This window comes from Macrotis lagotis, chromosome X, assembly GCF_037893015.1.
Source record: "Macrotis lagotis isolate mMagLag1 chromosome X, bilby.v1.9.chrom.fasta, whole genome shotgun sequence".
Lineage (NCBI taxonomy): Eukaryota > Metazoa > Chordata > Mammalia > Peramelemorphia > Peramelidae > Macrotis > Macrotis lagotis.
The window spans coordinates 290,511,732-290,534,373 of record NC_133666.1 but is presented as its reverse complement, the minus strand read 5'-3'; the positions used below and the strand labels follow the sequence as shown (position 1 = coordinate 290,534,373).

The 22,642-nt window shown below is 35.4% G+C and overlaps 1 protein-coding gene across 5 annotated transcripts in view; it reads right to left on the bottom strand.

Annotated features, from left to right (window-relative positions):
• Positions 1-22,642, bottom strand: part of ADAMTS12 (ADAM metallopeptidase with thrombospondin type 1 motif 12) — a 534,583-nt gene that overhangs the window by 222,378 nt on the left and 289,563 nt on the right. For all 5 annotated transcript variants that reach the window (XM_074208421.1, XM_074208422.1, XM_074208424.1 and 2 more), the window contains 2 exons: positions 7,865-8,061; positions 1,063-1,146 (listed from right to left, as the gene is read on the bottom strand). In XM_074208421.1, coding sequence (XP_074064522.1) covers positions 1,063-1,146; positions 7,865-8,061 — 281 coding nt within the window. The remainder of the gene's footprint in view (positions 1-1,062; positions 1,147-7,864; positions 8,062-22,642) is intronic.

The following is a 22,642-nucleotide window of genomic DNA, read 5'->3' as shown; positions in this document are numbered from 1 at the left end:
GGCTCCATTTAGGCCACAGAATGATTTAGAAAAACACAAATGAACATTACCTATGTTAGATTGTATTTTTTATTTATTTTGTTAAATATTTCCCAATTACATTTTAATCTTGTTCAGTCACACTTGGGAGACTTCATGCAAAAGGCTTTCAGGATACTTGTTTGGTGTCTCTGTACTAGATTATACTGCCTTCATTGCAAAATCTGGGGGGGGGGGGGAGTGTTGTTTTTTGTTTGTTTTTTAAATTAACTGATATTGACATTGAAATCTAGTTAAACTCCTTGAATTTTTTCTCCTGCATCGTTCTCTATCCACCAGTGTACAGAACTTTCCATTTATTTGCATTAAATTTCGTTCTTATCCCCATTAAATCTTGAGAAATTTGATTACCTGCTCTTTTGAAGGCAACTAGAAGGGTACTTGATAAAACATTGAGCCTAGAGACAGGAAGTTGTGAGTTCAAATACTCACTAAGACTCTGGGCAAGTCATTTAACCTCTACCATAGCATGTTTGAGCCTATAAGAGAGACAATGAATCATCGTGAAGAACCCCCGAATTTGGAGACATAAGACTGGAGTTTGGATCCTGTCTCTGTCACTTAACTGTAACCTAAAACAAATGCCTTCATGTCCTTAACCTTTGGTTTCTTCATTTGTAAAATAGAAGGGGGTTATTAGATGTCCCCAAGGTTCCTTCCAACACAAGACCTGTGATCCCCTAATATCATAATTATATGTCATAATATATAATTATGCTTATAGTTATGATATATAAAATCATCTCAAAATCACAATATATAATATGATAATGTTATTATGATATATAATTACATAATAATAATATATCACTATTTTTCCTGGGTAGAAAGTTCTTTTATTCTTTCTTTGTTTACTTTTCCTTTGAAGTAACCATCTCTCCTGCTATATTTTATGCCTGTCCTACTATCTAATCTCCATTTTCCACCTAGATTGGTTTGTTCTGATCCAATAGATTTCCCCACTAATTTACCCTCCTATCTTCCCAAAGTAAGGAGTTACTAAAAAAAAAACCACATTCTTACCTCTTCTTCTTCTAGTAGAATGAGCCGGACCACTACAATATGAATGGCATTGCCAATGCTTGGATTATGGAATAATCCAGTGACCTACAAACCAAAGGAAAAAAATTAATTGTAGATCAATTTCAACAAATAACTTTATTTTTTCTTTTTTTTAATTTATTTTCATCCATTTGTATATGTCTATTTCCAAGTTACAAAGTTTTCCCTCCACCCTCCCTTCCCACACCCCTCCCATCAGTTGGGAACAGTCAGGTTAGCATTTTACATACATACATATTTTTTTTTTCTTTTTTGTAAGGCAAACGGGGTTAAGTGGCTTGCCCAAGGCCACACAGCTAGGTAATTATTAAGTGTCTGAGACTGGATTTGAACCCAGGTACTCCTGACTCCAGGGCCGGTGCTTTATCCACTACGCCACCTAGCCACCCCCATACATACATATTTTGTTAAACATATTTACAAATTAGCATTTTGGGGCATTAGGAATTAGGATACATAAGAGATAACTTTTATAAAGTGTTCATTCATCAGATTCAGTGGGGGGGGGTTTCCCTGTATATTTTGTTTTGTTTTGTTCTTCTTCCTCTGGTTGGGGATAATATAGTCCATAATCTGTCAAATATTATTTTCCTAGCTCTCTGAGGTTGCTCCCATTAAGGCTGTTCATGTCACAATGCTGTCGATGTGTAAATTGTTCTCTTGACTCTACTCCCTTTGCTCAGCATCAGATCCTGTAAGTCATTACATGCTTCTCTAGAGTCTGATCGTTTATTTTTTCTTAAAGAACAATAATATTCCATAGTATTCATGTACCATAACTTGTTTAGCCATTCCCCAATTGATGGGCATCCCCTCAATTTCCAATTCTTTGCCACTACAAAAAGGGTGGCTATGAATATTTTGGAACATGTAGGACTTTTCCCATATTTTACAATTTCTTGCTTTGGGCATAGTTCCATATTGCTCTCAGCAAAGGTTGAATCCATTTACAACTCCGCCAGCAATATATCAATGTCCCAGTCCTCCTACAACCTTTCCAACATTGTTCATCTTCCCTTTTTTTCATCTAGGCTAATCTAATAGGTATGAGATACCTCATTGTTGTTTAAATTTGCATTTCTTTAATCAATAGTGATTTGGAGTATTTTTTCATATGATTATATATAGCTTTAATTTCTTCATTTGAAAACTATCTGTTCATATCCTTAGATCATTTATCAAATGGAGAATGACTTATGAACTTATAAATTTGATGCAATTCTCTATATATTTTATTTTTTTTTAGATTTTTTTTCAAGGCAATGGGGTTAAGTGGCTTGCCCAAGGCCACAGGGCTAGGTAATTATTAAGTGTCTGAGGTTGGATTTGAACCCAGGTACTCCTGAGTCCAAGGCTGGTGCTATATCCACTGTACCACCTAGCTGCCCCTCTATATATTTTAGAAATGAAACCTATGTCAGAACTCTTGGTTGTGAAGATTGTTTCCCAGCTTTCCACTTTTCTTCTAATTTTGGCAGCATTGATTTTATTAGTGCAAAAACTTTATAATTTAATATAACCAAAATCATTCATTCTGTAGTTTATGATGTGCTCTAATTCTTGTTTGGTCATACATTTATCCCTTTTCCATAGATCAGATAGATAGAATATTTTTGGTCTATTAATCTATGGTAACACTTTTTATGTCTAATTCCTGTATACATTTTGACCTTATTTTAGTATAGGGTGTGAGATGTGGATCTATGCCTAGTTTCTGCCATACAATTTTCCAGTCTTCCCAACAATTTTTGTCAAATAGTGAGTTCTTATCCCAGAGGCTGATGTTTTGGGGTTTGTCAAATAGTAGATTGCTGTAGCTGTTTTTTAGATGATTTTAATTTTTTAGATGATTTTCTCGGGTTCTCTAGGTATACCATCATATCTGCAAAGAGTGAAAGTTTTGCTTCCTTATTGCCAATTCTGATTCCTTCAATTTTTTTGTTCTCCTATTGCTAGTATTTCCAATATTATATTGAATGGTAATGGTGATAATAAGCTATATTCATTTTCTATGTTAACTATTTTCAAAATCAAATCAGTAAGCATTTATTTAGGGCCTACAATGTGCCAAACCCTGAGTTAAGTACAAAATTGAGGAAAACATGGCTCTTGCCCAGATAAAGGTTTAGTGGAATATAACAGGAAAAGTTTACTATAGTAATGGTGATAGTGAGCATCCTTGTTTCCCCCCTGAATTTATTGGAAATGTTCCAAGTTTATTTCCATTAAAGATAATATTTGTTGATGGTTTTAGATAGATATTATTTATTATAAGAAAACTCCATTTATTCCTATAATTTCTAGTGTTTTTAATAGGAATGGATGTCATATTTTATCAAAGGCTTTTTCAGCATCTATTGAGATAATCATGTGGTTTCTGTTGGGCTTTACTGTTGATATGTTTAATTATGTTGAGTGTTCCTAATGTTGAACCATCCTTGCCTGCCTGGTATAAATTCAACCTGATATTATATATGATATTATATTAACCAGTAATAACTTGCTGTAGTCTCTTTGCTAAAATTTTATTTAAGATTTTTGCATCAATATTCATCAAGGAAATTGGTCGATAATTGTGTCTGTTTTGGTTCTTCCTGGTTTAGGCATCAGCAGCATGTTGGTGTCATAAAAGCAGTTTGGTAGAACTCCTTTCTCTCCTATTTTTTTAAATAAGTTGTGTGAATTAATTGTTACTTAAATATTTGGTAGAATTCACTTGTAAATCCTTCTGGACCTGGAGACCTTTTCTTAGGGAGTTTATTGATGGTTTCTTCAATTTCTTTTTCTGAAATGGGGTTATTTAAGTAATTTATTTTCTTTTCTGATAATCTGGGCAGTTTATACTTTTGTAAATATTCATCCATTTCACTCAAGTTACCAATTTATTAGCATAGTTTGGAAAAGTAGCTCTTAATTATCTCTTTAATTTCCTCCTCATTAGTGGTTAGTTCACCCTTTTCAGTTTTGATACTGGTTATTTGTCTATCTTCTCTCTTTTTTTAAATCAGATTAACCAGAGGTTTGTTTATTTTATTGGCTTTTTCCATAAAACCAACTCTTAGATTTAGTTATGAGATCAATGGGTTTTTTTTTTACTTTCTAGTTTATTACTCTCTCCCTTGATTTTCAGAATTTCGAGTTTGGTATTTAATTGGGGATGTTTAATTTGTTCTTTTTCTAGCTTCTTTGGTTGCATACTCAATTCATTGATTTCCTCTTTCTCTATTTTATTCATATAGGTAGTTAGAGATATAAAGTTTCCCCCCAAAACTGACTTGGCTGCATCCCATAAGTTTTGGTATGATGTCTCATTATTATCATTTTCTTGGATATAATTATTTCCTTTGTTTGCTATTTGATCCATCCATTATTTAAGATAAAGTTATTTAATTTCCAATTAGTTCTTAGTTCATCTTTCCCTCACCCTTTATTACATGTAATTTTTATTGCATCATGATCTGAGAAGTGTGTATTTATTATTTCTGTCTTTCTGCATTTGATTTTAAGGTTTTTGTGCCCTAGTACATGACTTTGCATAGGGCCTTGAACATAGTAGATGTTTTTATAGTAGACTCTTAATAAGATCATAGATTTAAGACTAGAAGGGACATTTTGGTCAGAACTTTCCAAATTAGGAAAGGATGTGATAAGTAACAGAACTTCTGAAACTTCTGGAGAGGACTAAGGACAGTAAAAATTTAGAAACCAGCAGATTGACTGAGAAGAGTAAAAAAGTCAGAGGGTGAGAGGTGTGTGTGTGGGGGGGGGGGTTAGAAGGATGGGACTGAAGGCAACCGGAAGTTCAGCCAAGAACTCAGCAGCATGTAACAGGGTAATAGATTTAGAACTGGAAATTACTTTAGTGATCATCTAGGCCAGGTATGGTGAATCTTTTTTCTGCCAAGGGCCATTTGGATACTTATAACAGCATTTATGGGTCATACAGCATTATACAATTTAAAAATCCTAACCCTAAAAAGCTCCTAGATTTATTGAATTTCAAGTTCCACCTGCGGTTGCCTTGACAGCACCAGACCAAATGATTTCACAGGCTTTATACAGCCCACAGATCAGATTTTTCCCACCCCTGATCAGCAAATGTTCCTCTCTTTAAAAAATAAATGAAAACTACTGAACCCTAGAGAAGATAAGGGACTGATTCAGGGCAAGACAATTACTAAGCATTTGAGGTAAAATTCTTTGACTCCAAATTCAATATTCTTTCTACTAATCTATACTGCCTTCCAGCCACTATACCACAGGTAAAGGTCCTGTAGGCAAGTAGTCTAGGAGCATATAGCAGAGACTCAGCCATATGAACCAAGATTCAGGGACAGGGCTCTAGTTGCTAGGATGAGTGGAGGGAGAAAGATAGGACTTTGGTCCCAAAGGAAGTAAAGTTCCAAGCAAAGACCAAGGAAGGACCTCAGAGACAAGACATCAATCAACTGTCATATTGAATAAGGCAAGAATAACTTAGATACTAGAAACAAATCTCAATATCAGAATAGGATTAGAAACATATGAAACTGATTCCACAGAATTGCTTGGGCTTGACTGTGAAGGTGGGATTAACATTGGCCCAGATGTGAGGACAAGATGGCAGCAGGGGCTGGGAACTGGTAGGTGATTCTGGTTGTATCCTAATCCAAGCAAAATGGTGAGTGTATGGAAGGAAGAGGAGAAGGAATATGGCTAAGGACAGACAAATGCAGAAATTGGTCTGCAGAAAGGATGTGACTGAGTTGCCAATAATATAAAGATGTTGGACTCACAATCCTCTAGTCCATCAAGATTTCTCCTGGGCCCAAATTAATTCAACCCAGTCTGTAAGTCAGTCATTGAGCAGGAATATATATGTGAGTATTACTTCAGTTATGTCTCACTCATCTGAATCATACAGTTTACACTAAAGCATTTGTCTGGAGGCATTTATTTGTTTTGAGTTTTTGATGAAAAAGTAAGACAAAAAACTGCTGGGAAAATTGAGGAGGAAAATGGACAGTGGTAAAACTGGACATCAGTCTGGAAGAAATTAAGAGTTTGTTCTGGAATTTATCAAAATAGTCTGCATACCACAAAAGGTAGGAACATAATGTCTCTCCATAACTGTGAGGAAAGGAGACTCATAGACAGGACTTCTCTTGCAAGATGCTTTCCTAGAAACAGAACTGTCCTTATGAGAAATATGCAAGATGGAGTTAGAAGGCAGATTGAATCTAATCACTCCATCTCATCTGCATTTTATATATTCAGGACATCCTTTCTTGAATTGACAATAGCCTAGTCATATATAAAATCCAAGAGAGTTGGCTTTTGATGGTGAGAACATGAAAGCATCATGAATCCACAGAGGCAAGATTATTTAAAGTTCAAATAGCCATGTTCTTCTATAATGTGCATAAGTGCTTTTTCTACCAAAAAAAAAAATCCAGAACTTGTGAAGATTTTTAATTTTTGCTTTAATTTTTACTTTATTCTGGAGAACAAAAATGATGTTTTCTTAGCTGAATTTTCCCCTATTTTTAATGTGAACTCGTTTGATTTCCTTTGGAAGAATTAAATGATTTAACTAGATTGGGGATATGAGGATTTTTTGTTTGTTTTTTTAGCAGTCATGAGTTTTAATCCTTTCTCTAATCCTAATTCTAGTTATATGTTTGGGGGGTGTGGAGAGGGAGGTTGTAAAACTTCTGTTACCACGATCAGTTAAAGTGACTGATGACAGGCAGACACACAGTTCATCATTAGACTTTTTTTTTAGGTTTTTTTTTTTTTCAAGGCAGTGGGGTTAAGTGGCTTGCCCAAGGCCACACAGCTAGGTAATTATTAAGTGTCTGAGACTGGATTTGAACCCAGGTACTCCTGACTCCAAGGCTGGTGCTTTATCCACTACACCATCTAGCTGCCCCTATCATTAGACTTTTAAAGGAAGTTTTTCCCATCTTGGTATGAACTTCTGCTCTACACTGCCTCTGAGAATCAGGGCCAATTTCAGATAGTAAAGCATCAGAGAAACATTAATGTATGGATATACTGCATGAAATCTGTTTCAAGGTAAAAAGTAACCACATCAATAAGATCACCAATTTTTGAAACAATTTGCTTTCTCATTTTTCATATCTATAAAACTCAAAAACTAGAGAAAATATCCCAAAAAAGGAAATTTGAAAACATTGACTTGATATTTTGATACTTTGATTGATACTTTGGTCTTTCCCAGCTTCTAGGTTCCTCTTTCCCTAACAAACTTATATTTATTTATATTTATTTGGTATGTGTATGTATATGTATCTATAGCTGTCTTTCAGTCTGTCTATCTAAACTACTGAAGCCTAGAGAATAGGAGTTGTTTCAATTTTCTGTCTGCCTAGCAGAGTACCTGGCAGATAGAAGATGCTTGTAGCAAATTTTTTGTTGTGTGATGGATTCTTTGTTGCTTAATGGATTACTTTGACAGTTTTTGCAGAATTTGATTGAATCTCTATTTTTTCCTTTAATAAATCATGTTAAGGAATTGATGTGGTTTTTTATCTGTTTATATTTTTACCATTTGCAGCTTTGTAGTTTCTTTTCCCAATTGAACACACTATATAAATATCAAAGAAACATTCCTTAGAAATCTCATTTCTAGGCAGAAAATAACCTTATTTTGAATATTTCTCTTCACTCACCAGTAGCCCAGAGGGAAAAAAAAAGAATCCAAAAATGACCTCTCTCACTGTTTATCAAGAAGTATTTCCAACGACATTCATCAACATACCATGTTCATGATAGTGAGGATGTAAGATTCCACACTGTCACTTCCATGGTATTCAATCATCTTTGTATCTGCTACAACCAAGGTCTCCACCCATCGTTCTTTGCTGATGGATCGTCTTGAGAGTCTTTTCTTTGACATATTGTTTCTCTCCCACCTTTCTCTTTGTTGTTCTTGCCATTGGAAAATAGCACGACTATCTAAGCATGGAACAAAAGATAAAAGATTCAATCATCTTTTAGACTCATTAATTGTATTTGTAAAGATGCAAGCATGATATTGTATAAAAGAAATATTTTTATAGATATGCACATGTGTGTATATGTATATATATATTTATATTGTATATATATATATATTTCCACTTGAAAAATAGAAAATGAATTACAGAACCAGAAGATATACAAACACAAAACAATGAATGATAGTATCACTAAACCCAATTTGAATTAAAATTAAAGGCCAGTAAAATGCTTTAGACAAGAATGTCACAATAATTGTCACTTTGAAACAATGCTATCTTTTTTATCATCATACTGATCATGGAGTTAAATGTTAGCTCTTCTATCAATCAGCTCTGTGGCCTTGATTTTTCATGTTTGATAATTAATGTTTCCTCAATATTAAAATGGATCTGATACTTTTCCTACCTAGAGTACAAGACTAGCTATCATCTTTTCCCAAAAGGTAATAAGGTAAGAAAGGGAGGGATGTTGTAAAGAATGTACAGAACCGAAGTGAATCTGATCTTGAATGTCAAGGACTATAATGATCATCATAATAAAGACAAAACCTAATCTCGATCAAGATGAAATTTTTTTTAAAGAAAAGGATAAAAAAGAGAAGTTTAAAAAGAAATGCTAACCGCAATCAATAAAATTAAGAAAGGCATAAAAGGGTGACTATGGGTTTGTTCACAAAATACTGCTTATTTCAATTCAAAAACACCATAATCTAAAAAAAATTGAAGATGGTAAAAATGTAAACAGAATTTATAAAATCACATCAATTCCTGAACATGGTTTATTAAAGAAAATAGAGAGATTCAATACAAATTCTACAAAAACTGATCAGGCATCTCTAGTCTTCCTATTCTTCCTGCTTATCATTGCTCTAAGCAATACACTGGGCTTCCAGAGCAGGGTCAGGAAATGTCTGGACCACAGGCCTTAAAAGGCCCACAAAAATCATTTGTTCTGGCACTGCCATGGCAACACCAGGTGAGACTCAAAATTAAACAAATCTGGGAGCTTTTTAAGGGGTGTCTTAATTAAATGTTTGTTCGAATATAGCAGGCTAATTTTTAAGTTTTTGCCCTTGTCAGAAAAAAATTTTCCTCACCCTACTTAATCCCTCTAGAAGACATAATCAAATCAGTGTTGCTACTAAAAGGGGTGACATTAGTCATCTCCCTTATGGCTTCCAAACACCAACTTTGTGCTTTCACAAACTCAAAGAGCCCTCCTTAGTTAATACTCTCCTACAAGAATTATCATTCCCATTAGAATACAAGTTCCTTATGATCATGAACTGACTCATTTTTTATTAATATCACCATGACTTAGCAGAATTCATGTCACAGAGTAATAATTTATTTTTTCATTTAATTAGTCATCATTCTAAGCACTGAAAACAGAGAGATAAAAACAAAACAGTCCCTGCCTTTAAGGAATTTACATTAAATGTCAGGGGATTGCAATATAGGCATAAAAGAGCATGGTATTAAGTGAATAAGAAAGATAAAATAACTAGAGTTAATGAAATAAGGAAAGAGCATTAATAGATGGGGAAGAGAGAAGTTTCAGAGACAAAAGTATAATAGATCTAAGCCTTGAAGGAAGATGAAGAAAGACAGAGAGACCATAGAGCATTCTAAGCTTGAGATATGACTTAGGAGATGCCAAGAGATAGAATAGTCAGTCTAGGAAGTAGCTAAGAGTTCAGTTTGATTGCGATGTAGAAGAATGATGTGAAGTAAATCTCAAATGCTAGGTTAAGACCAAACAGTTAAAGGCTTTAAATTTCAAGCTCAGGAGTTTGCCTTTTATCTTAGAGTGGAGAGAGTAACTGAAAGTTTCTCTTTTTTTAATTTTAATGATGAAGCATGTACATTAGCATGATTATTTTTCATTACAGCATGAAGAGTCAACTGGAGTAAAGATAGAATAAAGGGAGGGAGAGAACAAGGATATGGCTATTGTGATAGGGTAGTGAAGAGATGAGAAGGGGATTGATTATGAGAGTCAAAAAAGGGTATGATTTTGTTGAGGGAGAGTCAATGTGATATAATAATTGCATAGTTGTGGGAAAGGAGGGAGATTGAGGAGATGAGGGTGATTTTGAGTCTGAGATTTTGAAATTTCAAGGATGGAAGTATCCTTAACAGAAACAGAACATGATCAAGAAAAATGATACCAATTTATGAAGATATGGCAGGAAAAAAGTCTGCCAGCCCTAGTTCTGTCCTTTATAAATTCTGGAAGATCATTTCATTTCTAAGGGAAGAAAGTTGGTCTGAATCCAACTATCCAAAAATTATAGTTGAACAAATATCCAGCAAGGGCTACTACCTATCTGACTTCAGAATATGGTACTGGAAGAATCATAAAATTGGAAGAAACAAAAAATAATGTAATCATCCTATTTTTTTTTCCTGGGAGATCTTCACCAAAGCTATACCTCAGTATCTCAGGTTTCAGATGTCATCAATGTGTGGACATTCTCAAAGCCAAACACATCTCATGACCTTAGGCAGATTCTGTGAGTTATAGGAGGAAGGAAAAGAAAAGCATGAGAAAGAGAAAAGAAAGAGGAGCAAAAATGGGATCTTGTGGCCAGCTTATGCTATAAATGCCTTAATATTAAAAGTTCCAGTGAGCAAGTATTTACTGAGTGCCTATTGTTTGGCTAGTAATGTGCTAGGCACTGAAAGGGTTACAGAAGAAATAGAAAATGAAAATTCCTCCTTTTGGGGGGGTTATAATTCAACTCTAAATACAAAGCAATATCCTAACGTGTGTTTTTTTTTAAAGAAAACATGTTCCCATGCCTAATTAATATTTGATACATTTACTAAATATATTACTCTATGTAATAATTAAGTGCCTATAAGGGCAGCTAGGTGGTTCAGTGGATACATCTCCAGCCCTGGAGTCAGAAAGATGAGTCCAAATCTAGTTTCACAAATTTGACACTTGTTAGCCATATGACCTTGGCAAGTCATTTGACCCTGATTGCATCTCATCCAGGGCCATCTACAGTCATCCTTATCCACATCTGGTCACTGGACCCAGATGGTTTTGAAGGAGAAAGTAGGCTGGTGACTTAACTCAATACCCCTTCATTCAAATCTAATTTACATGTTTGTCATGGTATTACCTCCCTGATGTCATAGTCTTCTTTGAGAATGGACAAACTAGGGCGGCTAGGTGATACAGTGGATAGAGCACCAACCCTAGAGTCAGGAGTACCTGAGTCCAAATCCAGCCTCGGACATTTAATAATTACCTAGCTGTGTGGCCTTGGGCAAGCCACTTAACCCCATCGCCTTGCAAAACTCTAAAGAATAAAAAATAAAAAGAGAGCGAGAGCAAGGGTCAGGAATCCAAAAGCAAAGCAGTACCAGACTTTAAGGAGTCCTCCATCATCACTGGTCTTTCATTACATTATTTAATAGGCACATTTTTGTCAAGAAGATGCTCCTCTCCCACAAGGAAACTCTTAATGTGGGCTCCAAAACACATAGTTCAGTCCTCTGGGAACCTGATCCTAAAGAGAAAGGATTCAGGCCTTTTCTCATTCTTGCTGACTTATTATATACACATATACATACATACATACATACATATATATACATATATATATATATATATATATATATATATATATATATATATATATATATACACACACACAGTGCTTAGTAGTTACCAAGGGAAGAGCAATTCTTTATTTCCACAAAAGAAATGCTTAAAAAACAAGAATCTCGTAAGAATATATTCAAGGTCCTCTTGTAGTCTGGTACCATCCTCCTTCTTCAATGTTTTCTTCTATTCTTTCCATGCCTTTGATGATCCAGTCAAACTAATCTCCTAGATCACTTACAAATAAGCCCCATGTTTTCCCAATGTTATATTTTTGCTTACTTAGAATATCCTTTCTCCCTTTTCACCTAATAAATTTTCATGCTTACCTTCTATACAGCATTCTTCAAAATCTCCTTCCTCAAGGCCCACCCTGATACTCTCATCCCATATCCAATTACCACTGTACAGGTAATGACTTCTCAGTTCCTTATGAATGGGTTCTCTTCAATTCCTAATGATCACCCTCAAGCCTATCCTCTAGCTAGACCATGCCCAGAACACTCTCCCTTTTCAATATGATTTCCTGGCTTCTGGACTTCTTTCATGTCCCCAGAGAAAATTTCATTTTTACAGGAAGCCTTTCTCCATCCTCTTTAATTATAGTTCCTTCCCTTGGTTGATTATTTCAAATTTATTCTGAATTTAGCTTGTTTGTACTTAGCTCTTCACATGCCATCTTTCCCATTAGACACTGAGGTCCTTCAGAGCAGACTATTTCTTGTCTTTTTATTTCCAAGGCTCAGCAAATAGTAAGCAATTAATAAATGCTTGTTAACTGACTTTGTTTCTTCTTTTACCTTGTTTATAGTCTACTTTTCAGAGAAGCAAGTCTACTTATAGGATTTGAACTATGGGACAGTTGTGCATACCAGTTACAAGACTCCTCATATATCATTTCTTCTCAGCTATATTTTCCCACATGCCAATAGCATCCTTTCACCTCTTCCAACTGCTTAAGATTACAGCTCCTTTCAAATTAATCATTCTTGATTCTAGTCATCCTAGTAGCTCTAAGATTCTAAAACTATTATAAGAAAAAAGATGCATTTTCTTTTTGGAAATTAAAGAGCACCAAGTTTGGGGTGGGGATGTGAATGCTGCCATTGGATTTGGGAGAATTCCTCTCCCAAAAGTATTTCCATTCCTGCTTGAAATTCTGTTATTGTTTAGTTGTTTTTTCAGTCATTCCAACACTTCTCAGCCCCATATGTGGTTTCTTTGGCAAAGATTCTGGAGTGGTTGGCCATTTCCTTCTCCAGTTCATTTTACAGAAGAGGGAACAGAAGCAAACAGTTAAATGACTTGCCCAGGGTCATATAACTGGTATATGTCTGAGATTGGATTTGAAATTTGTTTGTTTTTTTGTTTTTTTTTAAGGTTTTGCAAGGCAACTGGGGTTAAGTGGCTTGCCCAAGGCCACACGGCTAGGTAATTATTAAGTGTCTGAGGCTGGATTTGAACTCAGGTACTCCTGACTCCAGGGCTGGTGCTCTATCCACTACGCCACGGAGATAACCCCGGATTTGAAATTTGGACCCAATTTCAGGTCCAACACTTTAGCTACTATATTATCTATGAGATCAGGGAATGAGCATGCCAGAAAGTTACAAGATCTGTTGGATAGTTGATTTCCCACACATAAAGAGCACATTCGATTTTTCTTATTTTATTTTTATTTGTGCCTATTTTTCTCTGAACTGACTTGGCTTGTTCTATTTTATTGATAAAGTTGCCAGTCTTCTGAGTCCTTTGCTAACAATTCATTAAATATGTTCTCTTCATGTTGCCTAGAATGATGATGATGGCCGAAAGAAAGTACAGATCAGGAAAGGATAAAAAGATCCCTCCTAGTAATGACAAAACTTCACTTTTAGATATTATCAACTCACCCTGCAGTTCATGCATTTCAAATGTATAGAATTTTAAAGGTTTTCAAGCTTATTTTGTTGTACTGCTAAGGTCCAAGATTAGAGACCTTAAAATTAGACTTCAAAATTTTTTTTCCTAAGAGCCTATTGAATACAGAAAACTATACCAGCTTCCTGGGGGAGATATAACATTTAGATAAGACTGTAGCCTAGCCTAGCTAGGGGAAAAGACTCATAAGCAGATAATGATAATACCTAATGAAATGAAGTAAGAATACTAAAGAGATCCAAAACAAAGTAGAGTTCAATAAAATATAAGTTCTTTGAGGACAAGGAATGATTTGTTTTTATCTTTCTAGTCCCTGTACCCAGTGTATAGAATTATAAGAAAATGTATTTAGAACTAGAAAGACTTAACAGGCTATAAGTTCAGCTCTGTCATTTTCCAGATTATGAAAATGAGGCAGACAGAAATGATGTGACTAGAGTCACAAGGCTTGTAAATGTTTGATATGGAATTTGAACCAGGTTTTCCTGACTCCAAGTCTAGCATTCTATCCACTAATTAGGGGCTAAATCCAGCCTGTGAGGTTCTCCCTTGACCTAAGAATGTTTTGTTTTAACTTTTTAAACAAAGTTTTGTTGGCTGTTCAGTAATTTTCAGTTGTGTCAGACTGTTCTTCTTGGTCCCTTTTGGGGTTTTCTTGGCAAGGACACTGAAGTAGTTTGCCATTGCCTTCTCCAGCTCATTTTAGAGGAGGAATATGCCCCTAACTAAAGTTTTTATTGTATTTTAAAGTGTAAAAAGTTAACTCAAGGTTATTTAAAATTGCCCTCAGGCAATAGTATGCTGACCCCTATATAAATATGGTTAGGGAGTTAAATTATATAGTGGATAGATTGTTGACTTAGAATCAGGAAGATTTATCTTCAAATCTAGCCTAAGATACTTACTAGCTGTGTGACTAAGGACAAGTCACTGTACCTGTTTGCCTCAGTTTCCTCATCTGTAAAATGATTTAGAGAAGGAAATGGCTAACTTTTCCATTATCTTTGCTAAGAAAACCCCAAATAGGGTTGTTGAGTCAGACACTACTGAAACATCAAATAAAGTGATACATCAACTAAATATGGGGAAGAGAAACATTGTTTATTTTTTTCTTGTTTCCAATCCAAAGGTGAAAATTATTATGAACAAGGAAATCAAAAAAGCCGCCTTCTCCACATGGATTTTAAAGGAGGAGTGATAAACAATAATTGAAAAGAAGACAGCAAGGTGATATAATGGATAAGAGTACTAGCCCTGAAGATAGGAGGAACTGAGTTCAAAGCTGATTTCTATACTTATTAGCTGAATAACCCTGAGCAAGTTACTTAAACTCAACTGGCAGGAAGGAAAGGAGAGGAGAGGAGAGGAGAGGAGAGGAGAGGAGAGGGGAGGGGAGGAAGGAAGGAAGGAAGGAAGGAAGGAAGGAAGGAAGGAAGGAAGGAAGGAAGGAAGGAAGGAAGGAAGGAAGGAAGGAAGGGTTCAACACATCCTAAGCATGGGCTATGGGATATTCAAGAGCACAGAATCAAGAAAGCAGAAAGAATATATAATGTCTCATTTGATTGGAGTTCAGAGGGCATGGATAAATGTAAGATAAATTGAAATTGGGCCAATTTGTGGAGGGCTTAAAAATACCAGGAATAACGGTTTGAACTCTACTTGATAAGCAATAGAAAACCATTGAGCACAGGAGGTATGACTAGGTTCTATATTTAAAGATTTTTGGCAGTAGGATGACAGGATTAGAGCAGGGAGAGTGAAGGCAAGCAAACATGGAAGAGTGTTGCAATAATCCAAATGGTTAGAAAAGAAGGTAACTCCTAACCACTATTGAAGAAAAACTCAAGAAATGACAATAGAAAATAGAGAGGTAAGGACAGATGCATGAAATGTAGAGGAATATTGACAATTTATTTACTGAGTAATAAATGAGGGATAGAATTATGAATGTGACTGAAATAGCAAAGTTAAAAGGTAATCAGGGCAGCTAGGTGGTGCAGTGAATAGAGCACCAGCTGTGGCGTCAGCAGTACCTGAGTTCAAATCTGGCCTCAGACACTTAATAATTATCTAGCTGTGCGGCCTTGGGCAAGCCACTTAACCCCATTGCCTTGGAAAAAACCTAAACAAAAGGTAATCAGCTCAGTTCTGGACACACTGAATTTGAGGGATCATCGGGACATCTAGGTCAAGTTTCTCTAAAAGCAGTACATGATATGAGTTCTGGAGCACTGAGGAAAGATCAGGGTTAGAGATTTAAGATTTACACAGGATGGACTTATAATCAGTGTACCAATTCTATTGTGGTCAGAGGAACAGCAAATGAAAAAATAGGTCCCTCCAAATGATTTGTTCACAAACTCTAAAGAAACCAACCTCCTGCTTTGTATAATGATGCTACAGGGAGACAGTTCAGGTAAATACATCCAGGAAATCAAGCAAAATCAAAATGACTACCCAAAAGATCCATTCTAATTCCACTAAAGAATAAAATTAAAAGCTCAAATCTCATCAGCTCTAGGAAAAAAATTGATATAACTATGCGTTGCCTTATGAATTCAGGTGGAAACACTTTGTGGGATAATGGAAAGAACTCTAGTCTGAAATCTGTTTTGTGTTCTGAACCTTGATCTATTGCTACCTAGTGGACAGATAATTGCTAAATTATCTCTTTGAACCTGAGTTTCTTTAGGAAGTTGGTAAATAGGTTTAGTTGTCTTCATTATTGTTTAACACTAAGTGCATAACTTATTTAAAATAAATGTAAATAAAATGTATTACAAAAACAAATATAAAAGTTGACCTAACTGATCTCTAAGGTTTCTTCTAAAATTAATGTCATTATGAGAGCCTAGTCCTTATAGGGGCTGACCAGCACATCCAACATGCTCTGCCTGTCGGCAATCTACATGGACACTTGGTGAATCTGTTTCTAGAAATGCATAATAGAGGACATAGAGTTCTTTATGTTGCTGACTGATCCTTATGTGAGCAGGTACCCTATTGCCTTAGAATGACAAAACCATCTGCTCATTGAATACAGAGCAAGAAATGAGGATGCACATAAAACAGGCTCAAAAAGAGTGAACATGACAAGAAGTGGATCCCCAAGTGGATCCCCAAGAGGGGAGGGTCCTCAAATCCTTTCTCTCAATTGGCCACAATATGATTGAGAAACAATGGCATTACTGTTCTTCTGTCTCATAGTAAAGGAGTATCAGAGAAATAATGTACCCCATTACTAACTTGTCCAGTAACTGTAGCTGAAGCAGCCAAGCATGTGAGGAGCCAGAAATGAATAGAAACCTGCTTAATCATCAACCTATTAATGAATCAACCTGGAAACAACAATCCTGTGTCCTGCAAGTAAGGGAACAATTCAACTAGGTAGGAGGAATATTGGAGACCACCCCTTTAAGTCATTTGAAGGACAATAACCTCTTGATATGGAAGAGTTTTTTTTATTTTGTATTTAAGTAAAATATCCTTTTTAAACAGTTGCTGTTCTTGAGTCATTTTTCAGATGTGTCTAATTCTTTGGGATATTTGGGGTATTCTTGGCAAAAATATTGTAGTGGTCTGTCACATATGTAATACATTTACAAATACATGCATATATATACATATACATTTATATATATTATATGTCATAGAAATTGAAATATAGATTTTAAAATGTTCTGAGGGCAGTATTTTGTAAATTGTACATTTTTCATCTGAAGAGAGGCTTCATGAATTCATTTTCAAGATAAACTGATGAGGTACAAAACAAATAAATAACAGAGAAACCAAACCAAAGGGATATAAATGTTAATGCCTGTGACAGAAACAAATATGGCTAAGCCACAAGTAGGTTTAAAAGGTTTCACATGGGAGAAAATCTTTGTCTTGTTTATGTGCCTTCAGCAAAGCTCACTGCATCCATTATAAAGCAGAAGGATTTTTAAAATTATTTAATGACTTCATTTCTGAAAAACCACTTTCTCAGTAAAATTGACAGGTATGGGGGGAAGGAAAGAGTACAATCAAGATTAGCTTATGTGTTAGATGCTGGGAAATGTCAAATACTAATACACCCCAAGTCTAGTATGTAAAGTTGTCTATCAGCAGAAAACATGAAAACTTTCTAAATGAAATCTGCCCTCCAAAGGTTTGAATACCTTCATCTCTACCAAGTCACTTAAATCAGAAAAGCAAAAAAAAGAGGGAAAGAGGATGATGGTCAACTCAGATTAATGATGGCAGGTGTAACTTCTTCTGAATAATGAAATGGAAACAGAATTCAAGGTGCCTCCCTCTAAGGAATTTTGTCCAAGGATAAACTGAGGTTATATTATTATTGTAGTTGTTTAATCCTTCACTTCATTCATTACTAAAACTCCCAATGTGTAGGCACATTTGAGTTTCCCCTTTCTTTCCTTCCCTTCCAGATCCTGTGGTGCTAATGAGCTGAGAATTGGCCAAAAAATGATCAGTAGTTCAATGAGACAGCAGGAGGCAGAATGCTGAATATTTCACAAAGTGTATAATGAGCTCCAACACAATTGAGAGTTGATTGGATCTCATTCTTCCATTCACTTCAGTGGCTAAGGGTATGGAGAGCAATTTGGAAATGCAAAAGTTTAACTTGTGATATCAAAGGTCACTTTCTGTTGCCTTCAAGGCCTTAAGCTCTCTTTAAAAGGCTTGAATATCTTAGGGGAGTAGCTGCCCTGATCAGTAGTAAATCCCCCAAATAAGCACCCAATACAGAAAGCAGATGATGGATACAGAGGAGATTGCTAACATTGAAGAAGAGACTAGACTAAATGACTACAAAGGTCTTTTCCAACTCTTTGAATGTGGGAGAAAATTCTATATAAATTTGAGCCATCACCATTCTTAGAGAAATTTAGGAGTGAGAAAAAAAATTCTAAAAGTATTTTAAAAACAAGCATAATTGCTATGCTGAATGGATTATATTTTCTAATATTTTCTTTTTATGTGTCTTTGTGATGGCCTCATGTTTTGATACTCGAGATTCTTGGCAGAATTGAAGGAGCAGAGAGGAGTCATTAGTGTCATGGATCTTGGGAAGCAGACAGGTCAGAGAAATGGGTGAAATATTCAAGTAGGACTATCATGACAACCAAAGAAAAATATGACAACCCTGAATATCGAGACAACAGAAAGGATGGAATATATATAGAGTGAGACAAAAAAAATTCAGAAAGGGTAAGTGGAAGGATCCAAAGGGCACTAGAAACTAGGGAATCAAGATGAATTGTCTATTGGAGATGGTCCTAAAGTTGAAGAAAACTGGGGATTCTGCAAGATGGGTTCACTTCATGGAAAGACATGAAGGTAAGCAATGGAATCTTGTATTAAGGGAAACATCAAGTAAGCTAATGTGGCTGAAATGTGGAGTGCATAAAGGAAACAATATGTAGTAATTTTATAAAGCTAAGCTGGAGCCAGATTGTAAAGGTGTTTTAAGTGTCTAACAGAAAAATTTACATTTCATCTTACAAATTGGGGCCACTAGACCTTTTTTAGCAGGAAAATGACACAGCTGGCAACTAGTTATATGGTAAATAAATTGGAGAGAGAGGCAGAGAGAGCAATTGGAGGCCACTGCCATGGTTCACATGAAATAGTATCAACAAGAATAGGTAACTGATTTTATATGAAGATTGAGTTATAGGGAAGAGTTCTGAATCACTCCAGGATTGCAAATTTATATGACCAGAAGTATGCAAACACTGCTAACAAAGGAAGTTTGGGAAAGGTGATGATTTGTAATAAAAATAATGAGTTCTGCTTTGGACATATTGAGTTTGAAATGTTTATAGAATGTCCAAATCAACTTCAGTGTCATCTCCTAATGTACTCTATCTATTGAGAGAGAGAGAGAGAGAGAGAGAGAGAGAGAGAGAGACTATGTGTGTGTGTGTGTGTGTGTGTGTGTGTGTGTGTGTGTGTGTGTGTGTTGTGGTTTATATCAACTGAATTCATTTTCTCAACTCACACTGGTAAGCAGTTCTAGGGGTAATCCTGTAGATGACTGCCTTCATAATACTATAACTCATGAACCCCCACTGATACATCTCCCCTAATAATCAGTCAGTCGATTCAATTAGCATTTTAGCATTTGGTACTTGTTAATAAATAGATCAATCAGTGGAACAGATTAAGTACCAAGTATACAGAAACAAAATTATCTAATACTCTAATATTTGATAAACAAAAGGTCCCTAGCTATTGGTATAAAGACTCAGTATCTGAAAAAAATTACTGAGCAAATTGTTCAGCAGTGTGGAAGAAATGAGATTTAGATCAATACCTTATATAAAAAGAAGATGTAAAACTTGGTACATGACCAAGTTATGAAAAGTCACATCATAAACTAATTTAGAAAAAACATGGAAACATTACTTGTGTAAAGAAGAAAAGTCCACAACCAAACAAGGAATAGAAAGGATCACAGAAAATAAAATTCATATTTCTAATTACACATTTTTTGTTTTTGCACAAACAAATCTAATCAAGATTAAAATGTAAACCAATAACTGTAACGTCTTTACAGTATGTTTCTCTGAATAAGTCCAAGGTATATAAGAAACATATTCAGATTTATAAGAATAAGAGTCATTTTCCAACTGATAAATGGTCTAGGAATATGAGTTGCACTAATTGAATGTGATGGGAGACTCCAAGAAATTAGGAAAGGGATAATTCAATGTGAATTGATACAGAGAATATGAGAATAAGAATAATTTAAACTATTACATAAATATTATAAAAATGAATAATTTTAAGGATTTTTATAAACTCATGAAAATGAAATAAACAAAAATAGGAGAACAAGTTATACAGTGATAATAAACCTATAAAAACAAAACTTTAAAAGTTGTAGGAATAATCAGTATAATGAATATTGATGATCCCAGTAATGAACAATACATTGGCCATTACAAAGAAATGATGGATTTAGACTTCCAAATGATACACATACATACACACATGTATGTATATATTTTTGTGTGTATGTGTGTGTGTGATGTGTAGACACTGGGGGAATTTATTTTTCTTGTTTATACTTCTTTGTTACAATAATTTTTTTACTTATCTTTCTTTTTCAGAGGGGTAATGGTGGGGTGGAAAGAAAACAGATTTATGTTCATTGTTTTAAAGAAATAGAGTGGCAAGATTATTTTGACAGATGTAAAATGTTAAACGTGCTTTCAACTGTATTATTAATGTAATGCCACTGTATGAATTACCAATAAAGTCACTGGATCAGTAGTTTAAATTCATTATTTTACTTTGTTATAAGAGATCTTTCATAAAATGGGAATAATCTAAAGATATTTATAATGTAAAAACTAAACATGTCAATACATTTTAAAGAAACCCCAAAAAAGGCATTTACTCAAAAAGGCATAGCAAAGACCATAGTTATAAAGTGTTTTCCCTGAAACATAGTTTCTTGGTTCTTTCACAGATACACAGTGAGCACTAGGGAAGGGGGACAGGAAGTGTTCACAAACTTAAATACATATTATATATTTTAATGGTAAGTCACATGTAGAGAGAGCATATAAGATTAAGATAATTCACAATTTTGGAACAGGTAGACCTTAATGTTCTTTCTTATTATATGAAGTTTATCAGAGGATAAGTTTATCAGTGATGTGCTGGTTGCATCTTATAGGGTACAATATCTTTGCTGAAGGGGTCAATCCATTACTGGACTAGGTCAAATAGGTTGTTTGGCTAATGGTCTGGCTCGTGACCAGGCTCAGCTGCTGCTGGGCTGGACTGGAAGCCTGCTCATGTAATGGGTAGATGCTGCCAAACTGAGTCAAGATGAGTTGTTCTTACATGAGGCTGATGGATTAAGCGTTTATTTTTTAGGTTTTTGCAAGGCAATGGGGTTAAGTGGCTTGCCCAAGGCCACAAAGCTAGGTAATTATTAAATGTCTGAGTCCAGATTTGAACTCAGGTACTCCTGACTCCAGGGCTGGTGCTCTATCTACTGTGCCAGCTAGCCACCCAGGAATAAGAGTTTAGATTAATGTCTTGACCACTGAGCTGTAGCTGCCAGGCTGACATGTCAGAGGATTCGGCTAAATGGGGCATATCCATTGGACTCCCTGGGTTTGCTCTTCACTGGACAGCTACAATCTTTATCACCTCAAGTCTCTCACTCAGCTAGGTGTTACTAGGCTCTTTTCAACAAGTGCAAGGACTCAGTCTAGGATTGCTTCTTTGTCTCCCTAAGACATTCAACTCCAGGTGAGGTAGCAAAGTCTTTAGCCACCTTAGGTTGACAATACTTTTGGACTCAAAGCAGGTTCTTTCAGTGAGGCACTATACCTTTTTTATAGTGATCAATCATTTAACTTCCCAGACTCCTGCTAGGGTCTTATAAAGATGAGGAGCTGGCAACAAAGATATGGCAGAAGTCTACCCTTTAGGGAAAATTCATCTTCTCTGCAGGTTTTTTCATAAGCAGTTGAGCAATTCAAGCCTTAGACACTTCCTATGGTGTGGAAGGATTTCCTCTTTACGTTTTAAAGTATATTCTTGGCTCAAAGATCACTGCAGATGGTGACTGCAGTCATGAAATTAAAAGAGACCTGCTCCTTGGGAGAAAGCCATGGTGAATCTGGACAGCATACTAAAAGGCTGAAACATCACCTTGCCCACAAAGTCAAAGTTATGGTTTTTCCAGTAGCACTGTATTGCTTATGAGGGTTGAATTATAAAGAAAGCTGAGAACCACAGGATTGATGGTGCTGAAGAAGACTCTTGAAAGTCCCTTGAACACAAAGGAGATCAAATCAGTCAATATTTAAAGAAATTTTATCAAGTTATTCATGGGAAGGCTAAATAATGAAGCTGAAGTTTAAATACTTTGATTACCTAATGAGAAGGACTCACTAGAAAAGACCCTGATATTGGGAAAGATTGCAGGAAAAAGGAAAAAGGGGCTGCAGAGGACAAGATGGATTAA